The sequence below is a fragment of the Rosa chinensis genome, chromosome 3 (assembly GCF_002994745.2).
Source record: "Rosa chinensis cultivar Old Blush chromosome 3, RchiOBHm-V2, whole genome shotgun sequence".
Taxonomy (NCBI): domain Eukaryota; kingdom Viridiplantae; phylum Streptophyta; class Magnoliopsida; order Rosales; family Rosaceae; genus Rosa; species Rosa chinensis.
Window position 1 is genome coordinate 31991592 of NC_037090.1, and position 20541 is coordinate 32012132.

Here is a 20541-nt window from a genome sequence, read left to right on the forward strand (position 1 = left end):
ATTCAATATGTATCATATATAGTCAATGAGTATCAAAAAACTAGATTAAGTTAGCCAGAATTCTCATCCAGCCTAAATATTACAAATAGTGGCACATTTGTGCTGGAAGTATTACTAGGAAAAAAAAAAACCATTTAGTTTCTGTTATTTGTTGATGTCCTAGTCTGATCATTAAATAGTTATTTGTTGACATCCTGGTCTGATCATTAAACAATAGTTATTCATCAAGGAACCAAATTCTGGCCAACAGTCAACTAGTTAATAACCTCAATTGTGACAAAGCCAAAAACCCCAGATGGCTTAGCAGAAAAACAGTGGAACTGAAGTAATCACAACTTGTTTGAAGGAAAGAAAAAGTAAACTACTCCAAATAAACAGCAAAATAGTCAAACAGATAGATAGCTGGTGCACCATTTGCAACCAAATACGAATAACAAACTAAACCAGATTGAAAGGGAGAATGACTTTAACCAGAACAAATGGAAACCATTTCAAAAAGCATAATGAAGAAACCACTCCACAGTATATAGCAACCACCAATTTCCAAGTAATTGTAGAAACACAAGCTACATCCACTAATCTGATAGGAATCACCAATTTGATCCATCCAATATTATATCGAGGCTAATAGAATTGGAAGACAAGTAAATTCATAAAAAAATTAACCATTAAACTCCATAATTCGGAAGCAAAATTCTCAGTATAAGCCTCAACAAAGAGGATTACAGGTTCTAAACCTTGAAATTAAACCATCTGTTCAAATCCCCAAGAACACTGATGCTAGTAAAAGAAGAAACTCAATCGCCACCGGCCTTCTAGTAAACATAGGTTAGGCTACATTTACCACAGTAGTGCCTGTCAAAATGGTTGGCCATGAAGGTCCCGGCGCCACACTAGGCATTGGGGCACTCCTTCCTGAGCTTCTGCACCTTGCCGGAGTCGTCGACCTTGTAGAACTGGAGAACGGCGAGCTTGACCTTCTTGTGCTTGTGCTTGATCTTCTTGGGCTTGGTGTAGGTCTTCTTCTTACGCTTCCTGGCTCTGCCACGGAGATGAAGCACCAGGTGGAGAGTGGACTCCTTCTGGATGTTGTAGTTAGCTAGGGTTCGGCCATCCTCGAGCTGCTTTCCGGCGAAGATGAGCCTCTGCTGGTCTGGCAGGATGCCCTCCTTGTCTTGAATCTTGGCCTTCATGTTGTCAATAGTGTCTGACGACTCCACCTCCAGGGTGATCGTCTTCCTCGTTAGGGTTTTCACGAAGATCTGCATCTTCTCGCCTTCTTTCTCAGCTTCTCAGTCTGTGCTCTCAGACTGTGAGGGGCGTAGGGTTTTTACTGGACGCTAGGGTCTGCTGCGAAATGATGTTTTGGCCCCTGTGTAACACGAAATGGACCCCAAAGCCCATTGGACTGTGTTGTATCATAGTCATTAGAATAGAACTATCCAGGCTTCTCAATGCTCGAAATTTCAGTTTCAGTTCAAGTAAATCCAAAATATATATCTGGCCCAAACTCTAGGTTACTTGCTCTAGTTGTAATAGGGTTATGCTTAGAGATAATCTTGGAGAATCCTAGTAGATATTCAATCATTGTACAATTATGTTTTCATGTACAACTCTGATTCTATGCTTGTAATCCTCTATATACCCATATTATCAATGAAAGCACATCGAATTCTCTCTCAAATATCGATTCCCTTAAACACGTTATCAACACGAAGCTTTAACTCTGAAACCCTAATTTCATAACCCTCAAATCCAAGCATCCACAGCCGCACACCTTGAAGCCCCTAATCTCAAGAGCCCAGAACCGGCAACGGAGTCATAGGAACCGGTCGAAAAAGTACTGAACCGGCCCCCAGAAGAGAAAAGGGATCCTTACCCGGTTCACAACCTTCCAGACTGCCATATACAGTCAAATTTGGTCACAATTAGCGCCTTAGCTCCAGAATCCGGGAACCGAAAACACAACTTCCAGAACCTGCGGGAAAGCTACCGGACCGGCCTGCGGAAACACTGCACGTCCTTGAACCGTTGGGATTGCCAGAATTAATCGCTGTTTGTCCTTAGTTCCGGCCGGCCCAGCCCAGCCCAGCACAAGGCAGAAAGAGGGAAAAAAAAAAAAAAAAGCGGCCTAGAAAAGAAAGGAGGAGGAAGAACCCACTGCCATAAAAGAAGAAAAAGAGAAAAAAAAAAAAAAAAAAAAAGGGGAGACGCCGCCCACTGCCGGAAGAAGAAGAAAAGAAAAAAAAAACAAAAAGGAAGCAGCCCACACATTTGGTCAAAGGTAGAAGAAGAAAAAAAAAGGAGAGGAAGGCACACACTTTTTGTCAAAGTCAAAGAGAAAAAAAAAGTATTTTTTTTCTTTTATTTAACTATTTTTCTTTTGTAATTTCAATTTATTTTCTTTTTTCAAGGACTTGCAAGTTGCAACCTCCCTTCTTCTACCCCTCTTTCTTCTTCATTGGGGAGACCAAAAGCCAAACTGTGGGGGTTCATGCTCACTCCAGGCTTGGAGTTTGTAGAGTCCTTCAAACTCAATGTTTGTTGAGAAGTTTTGATCGACCACAAACACATCATTGTTTTGATCTAATCCAATACCTCTTGAAATTGGATTTCTTCGAAACGACTACGCTCAGAAACCCCTAATTTCTTGGGATTAACTACGCTCAGAAATTTTATATGTTTTCGAGGTAGCTTTTTCTGCTTCGAAACTAACTCTAATTTCTTGTTGTTTTTCAGGATGAGTAACCTGAACAAGTTGAACTTTGCTCCACAACAGGCGCAGAATACCACAAATGGGTCTATGATGTGCGTTAGCATCTTAAGGTTGAAGGGATCCTAGACACGGTCCAAGAGCCAAGTTAGAACGTGCTTATTCCTCAACAAGCTGCCGCTTTGGAAGCGAATAGAGTTATTTTTGAGGCAAACCAAGCTAAATCCATCATTCTCATGACAAGGCACGTGGATGACGCGCTCCATAATGAGTAGGACCCTAGAAACCTATTGGTAGAACTCGAGAAGCGATTTGGCAACATTCGTGTTTAGAAGTGAGATGGCATCGCCTCTGCTTATGTGATTTCAAGTCTGTACTTGATTACAACTCGGAAGCCCTACGTATAAAGTCTTCGATGGAATTCTATGGCAAGAATATCACTGATACGATGTTGATCGAGAAGTCACTCTACCTTCCTTGCCTTTGCATTGATGATTGCAAAGAATTATCAGATTGATGTCAATGCCGAATACATCACAAGGTTTCATGAGCTTATTGGATCCATGAACATAACTGAAAAGCACGACAACATACTTGTGAAGAACTATAACTCTAGACTAGTGAGAACCAAGTTCTATTCTGGAGCCTAACTATAGTCGCGCCCCTAAGGGAGGGCGCAAGGAGTGAAACCCTAAGGAAATGGACAATTCTGGACGTTCTGGTCCATATTCTCGCCCCAAAGAGGAAGGAAACCACAAAGATAGGTGTGCACGGAATCGTGGAGGTCAACGTGTGAAGAGAGAGAGAGAGGCAGAGACTTCGACTATGGTGGTAGCACCACCAAGGATAATAGTTGTTCCTAAAGCGCCCGAAGAGTGCCTCGATCAAGGGAGCCTGACCATAATGATGCTTTTCTTTGATGTGGAGCATTCGGGGCCAAAGCATGTAAAGCACCCCAGAATGTTGCAAACGCGTACAAGACGTATCATGAAGAGTCAAACAGAATAAAGGCAAAGAGAAAGTTTTGGAATTTCTAATGTTATATCGATCTTCTCTAAAGATGGAGTATATATACAAAGTATGCAGAACCCTAATAAGAAAGTGACTACCTAATTACATCGTAATATACTCCCCCTTAACTACATAATATTCTAAATAATTACACAATCCTAATTACATAACAATTGCTACTATCATGGGATACGATGTAGGAGTGACTCAAGCCAACACTCCCCGTCAAGTTGGAGCATACAGATCACGTATGCCCAACTTGTCAAGTAAGTCATAAAAGGCTTTACTTGAGAGAGCCTTTGTAAGAATATCTGCTAACTATTCTTCAGTAGGAACGAAGGGAAACAAAATGATCTGTCCATCCAGCTTCTCTTTAATGAAGTGTCGATCTACCTCCACATGCTTTGTGCGATCATGCTTGTTAATGCTTGGATCCGTTGGGGATCTAATTAACGTAAAGAAAGAGATAGAGAGATTGACACGAGATGTATAGTGGTTCGTTTCCCGCCTTAGCGGGAAACTACGTCCACTTGAAAGTTGTACTAGTGCGTTGAGCCTTGCGGCCCAAGCGGATTACATGAGATGTAATGGGATTGGATTGGAATGGTGTTTAAGTGGGAGGAGGCATTCCTTCTATAGGTGAAGGAAGCCATCTCCTTTACATTGTTTTCGATGTGGGACAAGCAACCACCATTTCTAGTCTAGAAAGCCTATTTGTGAGGGCATGTTGGCAAGGCCGGAAAGGTGGCTTCCCGGCGACGGATTTGCAACTTCCGGATACTGTAGCGTAGCTTGAACATAGGGCTACGAGATGCAAGTAGCGGTTGGGCCTCACCATGGCTTGTGGGTGTCCAAAAGAGCGTGTTACTTATGCTTGGTAAGATAGCAAACTACTCTCACTAGTAGAGGTATCTACAAGTCCCCGAAGTCCCCAAGTAAGAGGAGCTTCTTGGTTAGGGAGTTATAAACATGATGACACCAAGCATAAGTAACCGGGCGGCACGGAGCCCCTACAAGTCCCCGAACTCCGTAAGCAAGAAGGGACTCGTTAACCTGCACAACAAAGACAAAAAATAGGCATATGTAGAATGCTCGTTGCATTGGGCAACAAATGTGAGTTGCGCTGATATGCGTTGGCATATATGAACGTATGGGGTGCGTGATACATGTTGATGTATACACGCGAATGGCGCCGAGTACGACCGATTTGTGACGTACAAACTCGAGAGCGCATATGGTCGTGTGAGCATATGGATTGCATATGATAAATGTAAGTTGTATGAGCGTTGCGAAGGTAAGCGCTTGTAACTCATGAACGATGACCGCGCGTACGGTTTGTGTCTGTTTGGTTTTCGGTCGTATTAATGGAACGCGAAAAGAATTTGATTTGTCGCGGTTGGTAAACGACAAATGGTAGAAAAATTCAATGTTCCATTAACGTGTGGTGTGTCGAGTAGACATGAGCGTAAAGCTCGAGGATTGCCGGGAAGGCATGAGCGGAAGCTCGTGGGTTGCCGGGGAGGGATGAGCGGAAGCTCGGGATGCCGGGAAGGCATGAGCGGGAAGCTCGTGAGTGGAAGCTCGTGGGTGCCGGGAAGGCATGAGCCGAAGCTCGGGGGTGCCGGGAAGGCATGATCGGAAGCTCGGGGTGCCGGGAAGGCATGAGAGGAAGCTCGGGGTGCCGGGAAGGCATTAACGGGTAGCTCGAAGGTGATGCCCTGAGGCATGAGCGTGACCGTTGCTAATTATGTTGGGCTGTATGTACAAGTCCCCGACGTCCCCAGTCAAGGAGGGTGTTCTAGCGGGTTGATACCAAAGCGTAGCTTTGTGCCGTATATCAAGCATAATTAGTGCGAGTGCGTCGTCCATCTAGAATTGTTAGAGCGAACGCTTTTGCCCTTTCGGGTGGGCCCCTGCTAGGCCCTGCGAGGAGTCCCCCACTCCTGGCTATAGACCTCCGGATGGTCGGAAAATTGTTTGATGAGGGGAGCTGCGCGGAGCAGAGGGTGTTGGGTAGCGAGCCCAATCTTAGATACCCAAGCGTCGGGGTTAACTGCAGGATCAATGGCTGCCGTGGGCTGTGTTAACTAGTCCCTAGCTGTTTTCTCGAAGGAGAAACTTGACTGCAATGCCGCGTAGCGGTCATTGTCATTATGAGGCGTTGCCTTACCGCCTGGCAGTTTGGTTAAAAAATGATAAACACATAGAGCAAGTAATAAAATTTTGTTTGAGTGTCCCATACTTATTTAATTTTGCAATTAAAATAGAAGCATGGCATATGTGTATAGCATGTACTTGTAATGTGGATGCTAATATCATTTTTGCATTTTTGTAGATATGCTAATGGATCATTGAGATCGGTATGTGAAGCATGGCATATCTAGTACGTGAGATCTAGAAAGTGTTGCCAAATCTACGAAATGTTGTTGGCATGCTTAAAAGTTATGGAAGCATGTAAAGATATATCAAGTGTGATATTCTATAAGCATGCTTAGAAGTAGTAAAAGCATGGTATTGGCATGGCGGTAGCTCAAATTGAAAGAGTGTAAAATGTAAGATATAGTGACTTATCTTATGCCGATTTGGAGGTTAGCGGAGTTGGCCGAGCATGACGGTCCATTGCTTGTGGCGGATAAAGTACTCCGATAATACCGTCAACTCGTAGTTGAGGTTGAATGCGCAATAGAAATAGAAATTTCCGTGAAACAAAACATATGATTAATATGTGGATTTGTAAAATCAACATCAATAATTTGCATATGTACCTTGATAAAGTTGTAAGCAAAGTACGTGTATAAGCAAAATAGTAGTTGATGACAAATGGCATATTTAGTAGTGTGCCGCTGAAGTAAAATTCAATATGACCCAAAGTTTGTTGCCATGTTGGAGTCAAAACATGCACTTCTAGTGGGAGTACATGCATAATTGAGTCCACTGATATATATAATTTGTACTGACAGTGAGCCCCCCAAAACATGCATGTGTCCATGATTACGTAAGGGTAAAGCATGCGCCCAATATACTAGCACCAGATGTAATATATCCTGAGAGTGAGAATGCAAAACCAACATCTAGCACATGGAGAAGTGAATTGACTGGCGGCATGGATAGTATACTATTGTTTTGATAAATGGCATGAATGAATTGACCCATATAGAGTCAATATATACTATCAATTCTTAACAACACCCTGGGAGAATAGCAAACCATAAATTGTTTAAATATAGTTGAGTGGATATGATACCGCCAGCATGCTTAACCGTGTGTACCAAATAAAATAAAGAGAGAGGCTTATCTTATTTTGCAGAGTTTGACAGCCATAAAAGCTCGGGGCTCCCCTCGCAGGGCCTGTTTGGGTTGCTGTTGCATATCAGATCAAGATGCATATCAATTCTTAACCAGCTAGCAGAGCTGGTTACCGCCTGATGGTGCAAGCGGATCTGTTTCCCGCTGGTAGTGCCTAGCGGAGGCTGCGCAGCGGAGTGCGAAGGCTTAGGTGCTCGGCGGTGACCTGGAACTCAGCGGAGATTGTGCAGATGAGATCTTGCCGGCGGAGCTATGCTAGTGGGGTGTGGCTAGCGGTCAGATAGCCGCTGACAGTTGGCGGAGGAGGCCGGTTCCGCTGGTTGCAGCTAGCGGTGGTGTTGTCAGTTGCAGTTTCTATGCTTTGTCTGGCGGCGCACCGGCGGGGCCGCTGAGGATAGCTAGCGGAAGGCCCTTTGGTGGACTGGGTTGTCGCTGACGGAGCACTGGGCTTTGCTCGCCGGCGGAAGTTGACTTGGGAGTGTAGTTTGGCTAGCGGAGGTCATGAGATTTACTGCTGCCGCTGACGGAGTTCGGCGGATGATTTTTGGCGCTGCCGCCGACACAGCTCGGCAGATGAGTTGCTCAGCGAACTTTCCGGCGGAGCCCTGGGACACCAGCGGAGTTTACTGATGCTCCGTCAAGGCTGTGAGCATCTGGAGCTAGCGGTGGTGTTCGCCGGCGGAAGAAGTTGGGCGGTGGAAGATGCTTGGCTGGCCGCTGAGTGCTAGTGGGTCTTTGAGAGCTGTTGCTGGCGGTTCTGCTAGTGGTGTTTAGCGGAGATGGAGCCAGTGGAGCAATCGACCGAGCTGGGCGGAGCAGAGCCGCTAGCTGGTGGTGGCAGATGGTGGTCAGTTGAGATGCCAGTTGAGCTCGGTGGGCGCTAGCTGAGGACCTCAGCGGAGAAGCTTGGCAGAGCTTGCCTAGCAGTAGAAGCCTGGCGGAGCGGAGGTGATGATTAAAGATGGGTTTGGGGAACTCATGGTGCTGAGCGGAGGAAGCCTTGGTCGGCGGAAGTTGTGCCGCTGATGATCATGGACGGCAGAGCTCTTGGCCGGCGGAGCGAAGCTCGTTTGATGGAGTGGAGCAAGGTCAGCGGGTCATTGACGGTGGAAGTGCTCCGCTGAGTGTTGACTGGCAGAGAAAACTCGTCAGCGGAGGAAGAAGGCCGGCGGAACTAGGAGCTCAGCGGAGGTTTTGCGTTCGGCGGAACTCGGAGCTCAGCGGAGGTTTTGCGTTCGGCGGAACTCGAAGCTCAGCGGAGGTTTTGAGTTCGGCGGTGCTTGGGCTTGCTGCTGCTGTGCGAGGGGAGGGCTGCTGCTTTGGCAGGTTGGTGTGCTCGCTAGCGGTATCTTTCGCTGGCAGAGGGGCTCGTTGGCGGTATAGGAGCTTTGGTTAGCGGTACCCTGGCCAACGGTAACTCCTAGCAGTGAAGGGCAGCGGTGCCCTGCGCTGAGATTGCGCGCCCTGCTTAGCGGTGTCAGCCTGACGAAGGCTTCCTCGGCGGAGCCGGAACTTGGCAGGGGCTCCATGACAAAGCAAAAGCTGAGTTTTGCAGCCGTCAATAAAGTATTGACGAGACAAAGCTTGGCGGTGCAAGATTTGAACGGAGGGATGTGAAGGGGGAGAAGGATGGAAGCATAGTCTCCGTCGAAGCCCAAAGCATGCTCCGCTACATGAGTGGGTGTCCAGAGCCAGATTCTGGGTGCCCAAAGTAAACTTACAATTGAATCTTGGTTGTTTTTTTTTTTTTTTTGGGCTACCGCCAAAGATAGGTAACCTTTGCCGCTAGAGGCTAATGTGGCGGACAAACCCGCGGGGTGTCCTAAAATTTTTTTTTTTTTTTGTAGTGCGGCGTTTGACCAAGTTTCCTGGCGTTGACCAGGTGCCATGGAGGGATGAAGTTGTGGCAGACAAGGCTCAAAGAAGAAATAGAAGAATTTTCTTTCAGCTCCGTTAGCATGGAGAATGACGAAGCCTTTGTGTGTCGCCTTCCCACAGACGGCGCCAATGTTAATGCTTGGATCCGTTGGGGATCTAATTAAGGTAAAGAAAGAGATAGAGAGATTGACACGAGATGTATAGTGGTTCGTTTCCCGCCTTAGCGGGAAACTACGTCCACTTGAAAGTTGTACTAGTGCGTTGAGCCTTGCGGCCCAAGCGGATTACATGAGATGTAATGGGATTGGATTGGAATGGTGTTTAAGTGGGAGGAGGCATTCCTTCTATAGGTGAAGGAAGCCATCTCCTTTACATTGTTTTCGATGTGAGACAAGCAACCACCATTTCTAGTCTAGAAAGCCTATTTGTGAGGGCATGTTGGCAAGGCCGGAAAGGTGGCTTCCCGGCGACGGATTTGCAACTTCCGGATACCGTAGCGTAGCTTGAACATAGGGCTACGAGATGCAAGTAGCGGTTGGGCCTCACCATGGCTTGTGGGTGTCCAAAAGAGCGTGTTACTTATACTTGGTGAGATAGCAAACTACTCTCACTAGTAGAGGTATCTACAATGCTGAACAGGATTGTGAGCAATTTCAATTGCAGCCTTATTATCACAATAAAGTGGCATAGCCTTTTTTTGTCTGAACCCCAAATCCCTCAACAAATTTCTCAACTACAATATCTCACAAAGTCCTTGGGCCATTCCTCTGTACTCTGCTTCTGCACTAGAATGAGCCACCACCTTCTATTTCTTGCTCTTCTAAGTAACCAAGTTACCACCCACAAACGTGAAGTAGCCCGAAGTAGACCTGCGATCTGTAATATTACATGCCCAGTCCGCGTCTATGTATCCGGAAACATCCAAGTGACTATGCTTTGAAAAGAGTAATCCCTTACCTGGAGCAGACTTCAAATATCTCAAAATACTAAATACAACACTCATATGAGCCTCGCTAGGATTATGCATAAACTGACTCACCACACTAACTGCATAAGCTAAATCTGGTCTAGTGTGGAATAAATAAATCAACCGGCCAACTAACCTCTAGTATCTGGCTTTATTCATAGGTACTTGATCCAAATACTCTGTTAACCGATGGTTTTGCTCAATAGGAGTATCAACAGGTTGACAATCAAGCATACCTGTTTCTGCCAACAAGTCGAGAACATACTTCCTCTGACTCAACACAATACAATCCTTCCCACGAGCAACTTCAATTCCCAAGAAATATTTCAAAGTGCCCAAATCTTTCATCTCAAATTCAGAAGATAACTGGCCTTGTAACCTCTGAATCTCCTCAAAGTCATCACTTGTCACAACCATGTCGTCAACATAAATAATCAAGGCAATCAATTTACCACACCGATGCTTAAGAAACAAGGTGTGGTCTGAATTGCTCTGCCGGTACCCAATTTTCTTCATGAACTTGGTGAACCTGCTAAACCAAGCTCTGGGAGACTGCTTTAAACCATAAAGAGACTTTTTCAATTTGTACACCACCTGCTTTCCAGTAGAAGTACCATATCTAGGAGGCAAATCCATATAAACCTCTTCATGTAGATCACCATGCAAGAATGCATTCTTAACATCAAACTGTTGCAAAGACCAATCAAGATTAGCAGCTAACGAAAGAAGTACCCGAATTGTGTTAATTTTGGCCACTGGTGCAAATGTCTCATCATAATCCACTCCATACTTCTGCGTATACCTTTTAGCCACTAATCTTGCCTTATATCTGTCCACTGAACCATCAGGATTGTGTTTCATAGTGTACACCCACCAACAACCAACTGTCTTCTTCCCAGGTGGCAATGATACTAACTCTCATGTACAATTCTTCTCAAGAGCATCCATCTCGATTGTCATTGCCTGCATCCACTTCTCGTCCCTCATTGCATCCTACACTTTACTAGTAAGTGATACAGAAGATAATTGATTCACAAAGGCTACATACGATTTAGACAACCTATGGGTAGACACATAATCAGCTACAGGAGACCTGGCCTTAACATTCAAAATTGGTTCATATTTCTTTGGGGGCTGACCACAAGTGGAGCGTTCCGGTAAGACTCGTGTTTGAACCTGTGTAGAAGCGACTAAAGGAACAATACTACTAGACAAAGGTGGGTTAGGGGACAAAGGTAAACTACTACGTACCTCAGGTGAAGACTGAATAGGGGAGACCACTGATGGAGAGAGAGAGACTGAACAGTTAGGATCTTCTTCTTGAAGGGTAGACAATTCAGCAATTCTCTTTTCTGTTTCGGAATTCACAATGCTCTGTTCGGCAGTTGCATGGTGAAGGGTAGACGATTCAGCAATTGCCTTTTCTGTTTCGGAACTCGCAATGCTCTATTCGGCAGTTTCATAGTGATGGGTAGACGATTCAGCAATTGCCTTTTCTTTTTCGAAACTCGCAATGCTCTGTTCGGCAATTGCCTTTTCTGTTTCTGTAGGAGTGTCGTTGGTTTCCGGGCCACTAGACATTTCCTCTTCACTAAATGATAGATCGTTTGAGATAAAGCGATCGATCGTTGGTCCTGTTTGGTACTGTCCTTCATAAAAAAACACCCTGCTCTCCCTGACTATGAGTTGTAGAAGGTGGAAAATAACATGTATCCTCACTGAATGTCACATCCATGGTGACATAAAATTGTTGAGAGGGAGGATGATAACACTTGTATCCTTTCTGATGAGTTCCATACCCAATAAAGAAACATTTGAGAGCCCTTGCATCTAACTTGGAACGTTGGTTCTTATAAAGATGGACATAGACTACACAACCAAAGATACGAGCAGGAAGGGTATTAAGAGATGGGATAGAGACATAACTAGACAATACCTCAAATGGAATACGACCTTGAAGAGAGGAAGATGGGAGACGATTAATAAGATGGGAGGTACACAACACAGCCTCTCCCCAAAGGTATTTAGGCATATTAGCACTAAGGAGAAGGGTGCGACCCATGTCTAACAAATGACGATTCTTCGGTTCAGAGACCCCATTCTGTTCTGGTGTTTGTGGGCAAGTGGTTTGGTGAACAATTCCATGAGATTGGAAGTAATCACGAAATGAATGATTAACAAACTCCCCCCCCCCCCCCCCCCAATTATCAAACCAAAATATCTTAATACGAGCATCATATTGGGTACGGACAAGATTATGAAAAGCTATAAAAGCAAAGAAGACTGCAACTTTTGACTTAAGTAAAACAACCTAAGTCAATCTTGTGAAATCATCAATGAATAAAACAAAATAACGCATTCCAGAAAGGGTCGAATGTTTGGAAGGTCCCCATAAATCCGAATGAATCAATTCAAAAGGCATTGTACTAGAATGAAAGCTGGAAGGATAGCTAGACATATGACTCTTAGCTAAAGCACAAGTCTTACAATGCAAGCTAGACTCCTTTATTCCCAAAAACAGAGAGGGCATGGACTTCTTCATACCTCCAAAGGATGGATGGCCTAAACGGCGATGCCACAACCACAACTCATTCAACTAATCAGAACTCAATGTCAGAGCAACAGGGTTTTGCATACTTGTCGGTGCTTGTGACTGTCCTGCGTACATGCAATCCAAATGAAACAGTCTCTCCCTCAGGTCTCCCTTGCCAATTATCACCCGAGTGCATAGATCCTGAAAGATGGCATGCATAGGATAAAAGGTTACAGAACATTTGTTTTGTGTATTCAACTGAGACACAGATAAGAGATGATGAGACAGAGATGGTACAAAGAGAACATTATGAAGAGTAATGGAAGGTGTAACCTGGACAGACCCAATTCCTAAGACCGGGAAAGACTCACCATTGGCATTAGAGACATGTGTTATGGATGGGGATGACAACTTAACAAAGAAAGACTTTTCATAGGTCATATGATCAGACGCACTGGAATCAATTATCCATGTATTACTACCAGTAAAGCTAGAAACATGTAAAGCAACACCAATTTTACCTCATTTTTCCTGAGTTAAGGAAACATTACCCTTGGTGAGATCTTGACCCTCCACACCATAGAAGTCCGGTTCTTGCTCCGGCACCAATTGAATTGCAACCTTGCCCTTCTAACCGTTGTTACCACCTTTCCACCCAGAGTTATTGGAGTTGCATCTCATAAGCTGGGGACAATGACTCTTGTAGTGATCAAGATTTTTACAATAGTTGCAAATCACCTTATTGTTGAATGGAGGTGCTCCTTACATTTTTTCTTCTTCAACCAGCAAATTTCGACAAACACAAGGGGAGAAGAGGCTGACGACAAGGTATGGGAATTTTAAGGTTTTAAGGTGAAAGGAACAGAGGACAAAGACAAAGGACAAACTCTCAAGGAGTACAAAGACAAATTTGTAGCAGAAACAAATGAGATAGAATCCAAAGGATCTCTGCTCTGATACCAAGTCAAACAAAACAAAGGCAAAGAGAAAGTTTTGGAATTTCTAATGTTATATCGATTTTCTCCAAAGATGGAGTATATATAAAAAGTATGCAGAACCCTAATAGGAAAGTGACTACCTAATTACATCGTAATATACTCTCCCTTAACTACATAATATTCTAAATAATTACACAATCCTAATTACATAACAATTGCTACAATCATAGGATACGATGCAGGAGTGACTCACGCCAACATGAAGCAAGGGAAGCAAATTACATGGAGCAAGAAGATCAAGATGACGATCTCGCTCTAAGGGTTGAAGACTTCAAGGGCCAAGAGACTGGCGATTTTGATTAAGTCTTTTATATTTTCCAAGAGATGTAGGCAATTGCCATATTATTTTTGCAGTAAATGCCAATGGTTTGGTCTTTCTTCAAACTAGGCTCATCCAACGTAAGTGTGATGTCTAGGAAGGTTTTGAGATAAGTGGTACTTAAGCGAGCTTTGCTCCATCGACATCTCTCTACTCACTTGGTCACATTTATTTTGGAGTTACCGAAAGAAGTTAAACAACTACCATTGTTTTGCATTAGCTAGCTTTTTGGATTAGATTTTCTCTAGTTAAAGAGACAATGATGTAATTCCGTTTGACTTATTAATAAAAATTGAGTTCTTTTCATTATGACTCCTTTTTAATTACGAGCTTTTTCTTTTTGGAATGGATTCTGGAGAACTGCAATGTCTTGCGGATAGTGCGACTATGCACACCATTCTCCGCCATAGGCAATTATTCTTAGAGATGTTGCCTACATATTCCTCTATGACTATGATGGCTAGGCCATCAGGTTTAGTTCAAGGTCATGGAATGGCCCAATTCTTCTTGCCAAATGGCACCTTGACTAATGTCGCAGAAGCTCTCTACGCTCCTAAGGCAAATTAAACCTTATTGAGCTTTAAAGATATCAGAGCCAATGGATTCCATGTGAAAGCGCATACAGAAAACGAAAAAGAGTTTCTTTGCATTACCTCTAATGATTGCGGATGAAAATGCATCTTAGAGAAGCTTATGGGTAAATCTAGTGGACTTTATGTCACTACAATTCGACCTATTGAATCCAATAATGTGATAAGAGAAGATCTCTTGGATTCTGACACATATTAGCTTTGGCATGACCGACTAGGACATTCTGGTCGTGATATGATGATCTATATACTAAAAACTTCACACGGACATCCATTTTTTCGAGCGAAACAAAGCAAGAATCATTGATTCCAGGACTTAGTGTGACCGCCGCGGCAGCCGCCTCTGGCACCATAGCCGTCCACCGCAGGCTTAGGGCCGCCCATGTCCCCCTTGACAATGCCAATACGCCATAGATGGTGTCACCCCATGGCCATGGCACCATAGATGCCACTTCCCATGGTCCTAACGCCATGATAAGTGATGTAATCACAAATTTTTTTTTCAAATATTGCTTCAGACGCTCAGGCCCAACCAAAATCCCCATTAGTTGCTTTTAAGGCCCCTCACTCATTTTGTAAAGCCTGTTCCTTAGGAAAATTAGGATCGAGACCGTCCTATGCAAAGGATCCAAAAATACTCATTCCGTTCTTACAGAGAATCCAACGGGATATCTGTGGACCAATTCAACCATCTTGCGAACCTTTTAAATACTTTATCGTATTGGTTGATGGGTCTACACGCTAGTCACATGTCGCGCTGTTGTCCACTCCAAATGCTGCTTATGCTAAACTCCTAGCCCAGATTATCTGTCTACGGGCTCACTACCCAAACCACCCAATTAAGTCAATTCGACTTGATAATGCTTGGGAGTTTACATCGAAAATTTTCGATGACTATTGCATGTCACTGGGGATTGATGTAGAGCATCCAGTTCCTCATGTTCATACCTAAAATGGTCTCACAAAAGCCGCTATTAAGCGCCTACAAATGATAGCACGGACACTGGTTATGCGCACCAATCTCCCTGTTTCCGCTTGGGCATATGTAATATTGCACGCAGCGACGCTAATTCGTCTACGACTCACTGCCACCCAACCTTATTCTACGTTACAGCTAGTGATTGGGTACGAGCCTGATATCTCGCACTTACGCATTTTTTAGTGTGGCATTTATGTGCCTATTACGCCGCCACAGCGTGCTAAGATGGGTCCACAGAGACGAATGGGCATATATGTTAGATATGAAGCTCCAACTATCATCTGCTACCTGGAACCCTTGACAGACAATCTCTTTACCGCTAGATTTGCGGATTGTCACTTTGATAAGACAGTCTTCCTATCGTTAAAGGGAGATAAGAACACACATGTTCAGCAGGAACGACAGGAATTATTGTGGTCTGCCCCCACTGTATCTCATCTCGATCTCCGTACTGCACAGTCCGAACTAGAAATGTGAAGAACTATAGAGCTTCAGAACGTAGCAGATACTCTTGTTGATGCAAAATTTTGTTTGCATCAAGTCAACAGGGTTCCGTTGAAATCTGAGGTGGGGTAGGATCTTGGATGTGGGGTTTATCTTCTCTCCATAGGGTTGAGCGGTCGATTCAACATGTGTTGGCCTGTCAGGCTCCGATGATCAAATCGGAAAGTGAGAAGGAGGAGAAGTTTTTTTGGTACTTTTTTGGAAAGTGATCAAGAGACCCCGAATGAAGGAAAAGTCCTTCTTTTTATAGGGCTTGGAGGTGGTTGAGGTACACTGTTGGAGTATGGGCTTGGCCCCGAAAATAAGGGTGTCAGCTCCTTTTTTGACATGCCATCAGCATGGGTTTGGTCGAGTGGGTGACAGGTGTCACCATTTTGTGGTCTCTTCTAATCACATCATCTTCAACCCACGTTCATGGCCATGCTGGTTATGGGATTGTGACACTTGTCCAATTAGGTGAGATTTGCCCCTTGATTTGAGTAAATCAAGCCCTTGTGATTTGTGAGCAATCTCATGTAGAGGGAGGTCTTGACAGTCCAACTGAGCAGTGCTGGTCGATCATGACATTGCAGGCTTGGGTGATGACCGAGCTATAAGAGTGACCTTCCAGTTCTAAGACTCATGGCATTCGAGTAACGAGGGTTGGAAGTCGAGGCTGAGATTTATTTAGTTGTTGTTGAAAAGTCAGGATCCCTCGTGGACACTTTGACTTTTCAACGTATCTTACGTGTACAAGGTTTGAAAAGTCATAGGCATTACCCTGTCCAAATTCCGACACGAACAACTCTGCCTGATGAGTTTTCTGATACTGCTAAAGAGACGAGATCACATATACCTGTTGCAAATGTGCCTGTAAGGATTGACGTCCCAAATACTAGATGTAACGCCGCTCCTGAGGTACCAGGAGATGGTGCCACTGCCCATATTGGCAGTGATGTGGCGTCTATGGCAGCAGGTCCTGCTAGGAAGCGCGGTAGATCGGTTGGTTCAAATGATACTCGCCCTAGAAAAAGAGCGAATGAGGCACTAACAAATCCTTTGATCATCAATACTCAAAATTTGTCCCATGAGAATGTTTAGGGTTTAGTCCTAAATGGTTATGTTCAAAAGACATCTTTGGGGGACGCCTCAATGTCAGAACCTATCCTTGAGAACGTAGAGATCTCTATAAATTACAATGGTGACCTGGTATGTGTAGGTGTTTTACAATGGTGACCTGGTGCTTCAACACCCTGTTTTTATTTCCTAGATGTGAACGCACTTGAAAGGGGATTATTTATTTAGCAATCCAGGCTATTTTACTTCACAAACAACTCTGCTAGGCGTGTATTGTCTTAGTACTTGTTTGTGATTCTAGCAGAGTTGTTTTCTCTATTGCTTTTGCGAATATATGATTGAAGGAATGAGTAAACAACTGTGTCCCAATCCCCATATCAAGTGGTTGTGAACAATACTATACATAGTATCTGACGAGAGAATAGACCTAGCCTGCAGGGTTCTTGGCCCATGTATAGACATGTTGACTTACGTTAGCTCCATATATATTGCATGTTCACAGATTTTGTTAATGAAAAGGGAGGATAGTAAAATTCTTTCATGTGTGCTGTAGCAAATAGGTGGAAGGCATACAAATCGGTTGAAAGAGATTGGATAAAGGATAAATATTTAGGACCTAATTGATGACAATTGTTCTTTACTGCTTTACATGTAATTTCCTTCTCCCTTTTGGTGGAGTATTACTACTGAATGATCTTCTGATTCTTCTCAGCTAATGTGAATGTGTTCTGTTTCCTTCTCCCTGTTAATTTCCTATGCTTGTGCTTTTAGTTTCATACAAGTCATGCTTCTGCTGATTGTTCCACTAATAACTGCAGTGTCTCCTGCCTATTGCGCTCATCTGGCTACATTTAGAGCACACTATTACATTGAGGGCAGAAAGGAAACAAAGGCAGTTATGGTTCAAGAGAAAAACTAAACTAGTATATCCCTCTCCTGTAGTTAGGTAGTTTGACAATTTGTTCCGAGTCTCTTGTTCTCAGCCTCATGTGCTTCCCTAAACCTTTGCATAAGGTGTGCATGAGTACAGTTGTATTTCTATAAAGAGTAGGTTTTGATTATAAATCAATAATATTAGTAATGTGATACAACACATGCTACAGCAATCCTTGCGCCTTTCTTTCTGGAGATGTACCTATGCTTCCCTTTGGTGTTGCGTTACAATTTCTCAAATCAGCCAAAGAATGAGCAAATATTTATGTAGTCGCAATTGTCTATTTGCTTATCATGTTGGTAATTGCTCAAAGGATTGGAGCCATATTGAAAGAATATAGTACTATCTTGAGCTGCTCTCATGAAAGAATGTAGTACTTAGCTCTGGATCCATCAGAAGTCTGTAATCCTAATACAATTCTTGGTAAATCTTACTGTAACAAGAGGAGGGCAGGCACAGTACTGCTATGAAAATAACCACAGTGATGATAGACATGTATCACAATGTTCATATTTATTCAAACAGTCTCAAAAGTGTAGATTAAGTTGGCTGTAATCCTCATCCAGCCTGGTCTACTTGCACTAAACACCAGATTACACAACAAGGATTCAAGGAATCGCATTCTGGCCACTAGATTAGTGGAGGGAGAGAACTTCAAAGTCAAAAGATAATTTGCAACTAAGAGATGCTCTGTCAAAATGGAATTGCCCATTGACCAGAAGACCGAGATAATCAATGATCTTTGATATACATTCGACCATGAAACGTAAACCTAGTTCTACTCCCTAATCAATGATCTTTGATATTCGACCATGTGGGGTAAGCTATAAGCCTGTAACTACTTCAAGAGTTCTACTCCCTAGTCCCTAATCTTGGCAAAACTATCTAACAGGCCACAATTTTAACAAAACAAAGAAGTGAAGAACCCAGATGGCTGACAGTGGAAATGATTTAGCAGCAAATGAAAGAACTGACGCGGTCAAAACTCGTTTGATTGAAACAAAAAGCAAATGCTACAAGACCAGAAGAATGCAAATAGCAAATTAACCCAGAAGGAACCCAGTTTAAATTTCAAAAGGCAAAATGGACTGCACATAACAATCACGTCCCAAGAAATTGCAGGAACAGATCCAGCCACGAATTGACTCAAAAGAAACACAATCTAAATCGACAATCTAATAGCAATTACTGAATTTCACCCATCCAATATTGCATCTGTATATATATATATAAATAAATTTAACAAAAACTATCCATTAAACTCCAGATTCAAAATTCTCAATATAAACCTCAACAAAGAGGATTACACGTTCTAACCTTGAAATTAAAGCATCTGTTCAATTCCCCAAGAATACTGATAACACTGATACTAGTAAAAGGATCAAAACGGAGCGTTTTGACTCAATCGCCACCGGCCTTCTGGTAAACATAGGTGAGACCACACTTACCACAGTAGTGCCTGTCAAAATGGTTGGCCATGAAGGTCCCGGCGCCGCACTCGGCATTGGGGCACTCCTTCCTGAGCTTCTGCACCTTGCCAGAGTCGTCGACCTTGTAGAACTGGAGGACGGCGAGCTTGACCTTCTTGTGCTTGTGCTTGATCTTCTTGGGCTTTGTGTAGGTCTTCTTCTTACGCTTCTTGGCTCCGCCGCGGAGACGAAGCACCAGGTGGAGAGTGGACTCCTTCTGGATGTTGTAGTCGGCTAGGGTTCGGCCGTCCTCGAGCTGCTTTCCGGCGAAGATGAGCCTCTGCTGGTCTGGCGGGATGCCCTCCTTGTCTTGAATCTTGGCCTTCACGTTGTCGATGGTGTCCGACGACTCCACCTCCAGGGTGATCGTCTTCCCCGTTAGGGTTTTCACGAAGATCTGCATCTTGTTGCCACCGAGAGACAAACGGCTAGGGTTCCTTTCAACTCTCAATTCTGAATGTTTGAAATGCTGCGGAGGGTCCTTTTTTAGCACATGCTAGGGTCTTCTATGAAATGACGATTTGGTCCCTGGGTAAACAAAATAGATCTACCAACTACATTAATTAGAAAAAGCTGTTTTGTTTTGTTTTTATGACATCAAAAAATTACAAAACAAAACCATGAACACACCCCTCCCAGCTTATCCAACTGGTTTAGCAACAAGAAAACTAAACCTTAGAATTTTGATGATTGCAAGATAAAGAGGCTTTAGGGGTCGTTAACGGGTCGATAGTGGGCTTGGGCCGGGCTAGACCAGGCTTTAATATAAATTTCAAAATCCAAGCTCATGCATATAAACCGGACCTTGCGGGCTTTTTCAGGCCGGGCATATATTCTCTAGTTTCAAATAATAAATAACTTAATCTACATTTATTTTGAATAAAAGTTGATTGTTATTCAATAATCAACAGCCAATAGGCCATAACTTACAAAACTTACATAAGAATTCCAGCAAGAAAATCCGATAAAACCTATCTAAGCTAAAGCAAACTAATTAACATCATTGGGAAGCTCACAATTAAGCGAGCCTATCCAAGAATGACCAAGCTTCGCGTCGTACGGAAAGAAATCATTTAACTAGCCCTCCCTTGCCAATTACGCAATTGTGGTATAAGGAAAGAACTAGAAACGTCATAGAAGACTCATAGAAACTTAACCATCCTCACACAGACTCTAACCCCTAGTCAGAACAATTAACCAATAAGTATCTCCTTCTCATTCAAGTTGGAGCATAAATCCACACCTGCCTTATTACCTTCTGCTTTCTCTGAAGATAATACACGT

The 20541-nt window shown here is 43.5% G+C and overlaps 1 protein-coding gene across 3 annotated transcripts in view; it reads right to left on the reverse strand.

Moving 5' to 3' along the window:
- The window catches only part of LOC112195044 (polyubiquitin 11), a 38081-nt gene extending 18349 nt beyond the window's left edge, over nt 1–19732 (reverse strand). The window contains exons 1-3 of one of the 3 annotated variants that reach the window (XM_024335365.2): nt 19433–19732; nt 14119–14124; nt 1048–1268 (exon numbers count right to left, since the gene is read on the reverse strand). In XM_024335365.2, the coding sequence (XP_024191133.1) occupies nt 1048–1268; nt 14119–14124; nt 19433–19660 (455 nt within the window). In that variant the 5' untranslated portion in view covers nt 19661–19732. Of the gene's footprint in view, nt 1–1040; nt 1269–14118; nt 14125–19432 lie in introns of all 3 variants that reach the window. The other 2 variants (XM_024335366.2, XM_024335364.2) reach the window with 2 other exon arrangements.
- Nucleotides 19733–20541: the final 809 nt, after the last annotated feature.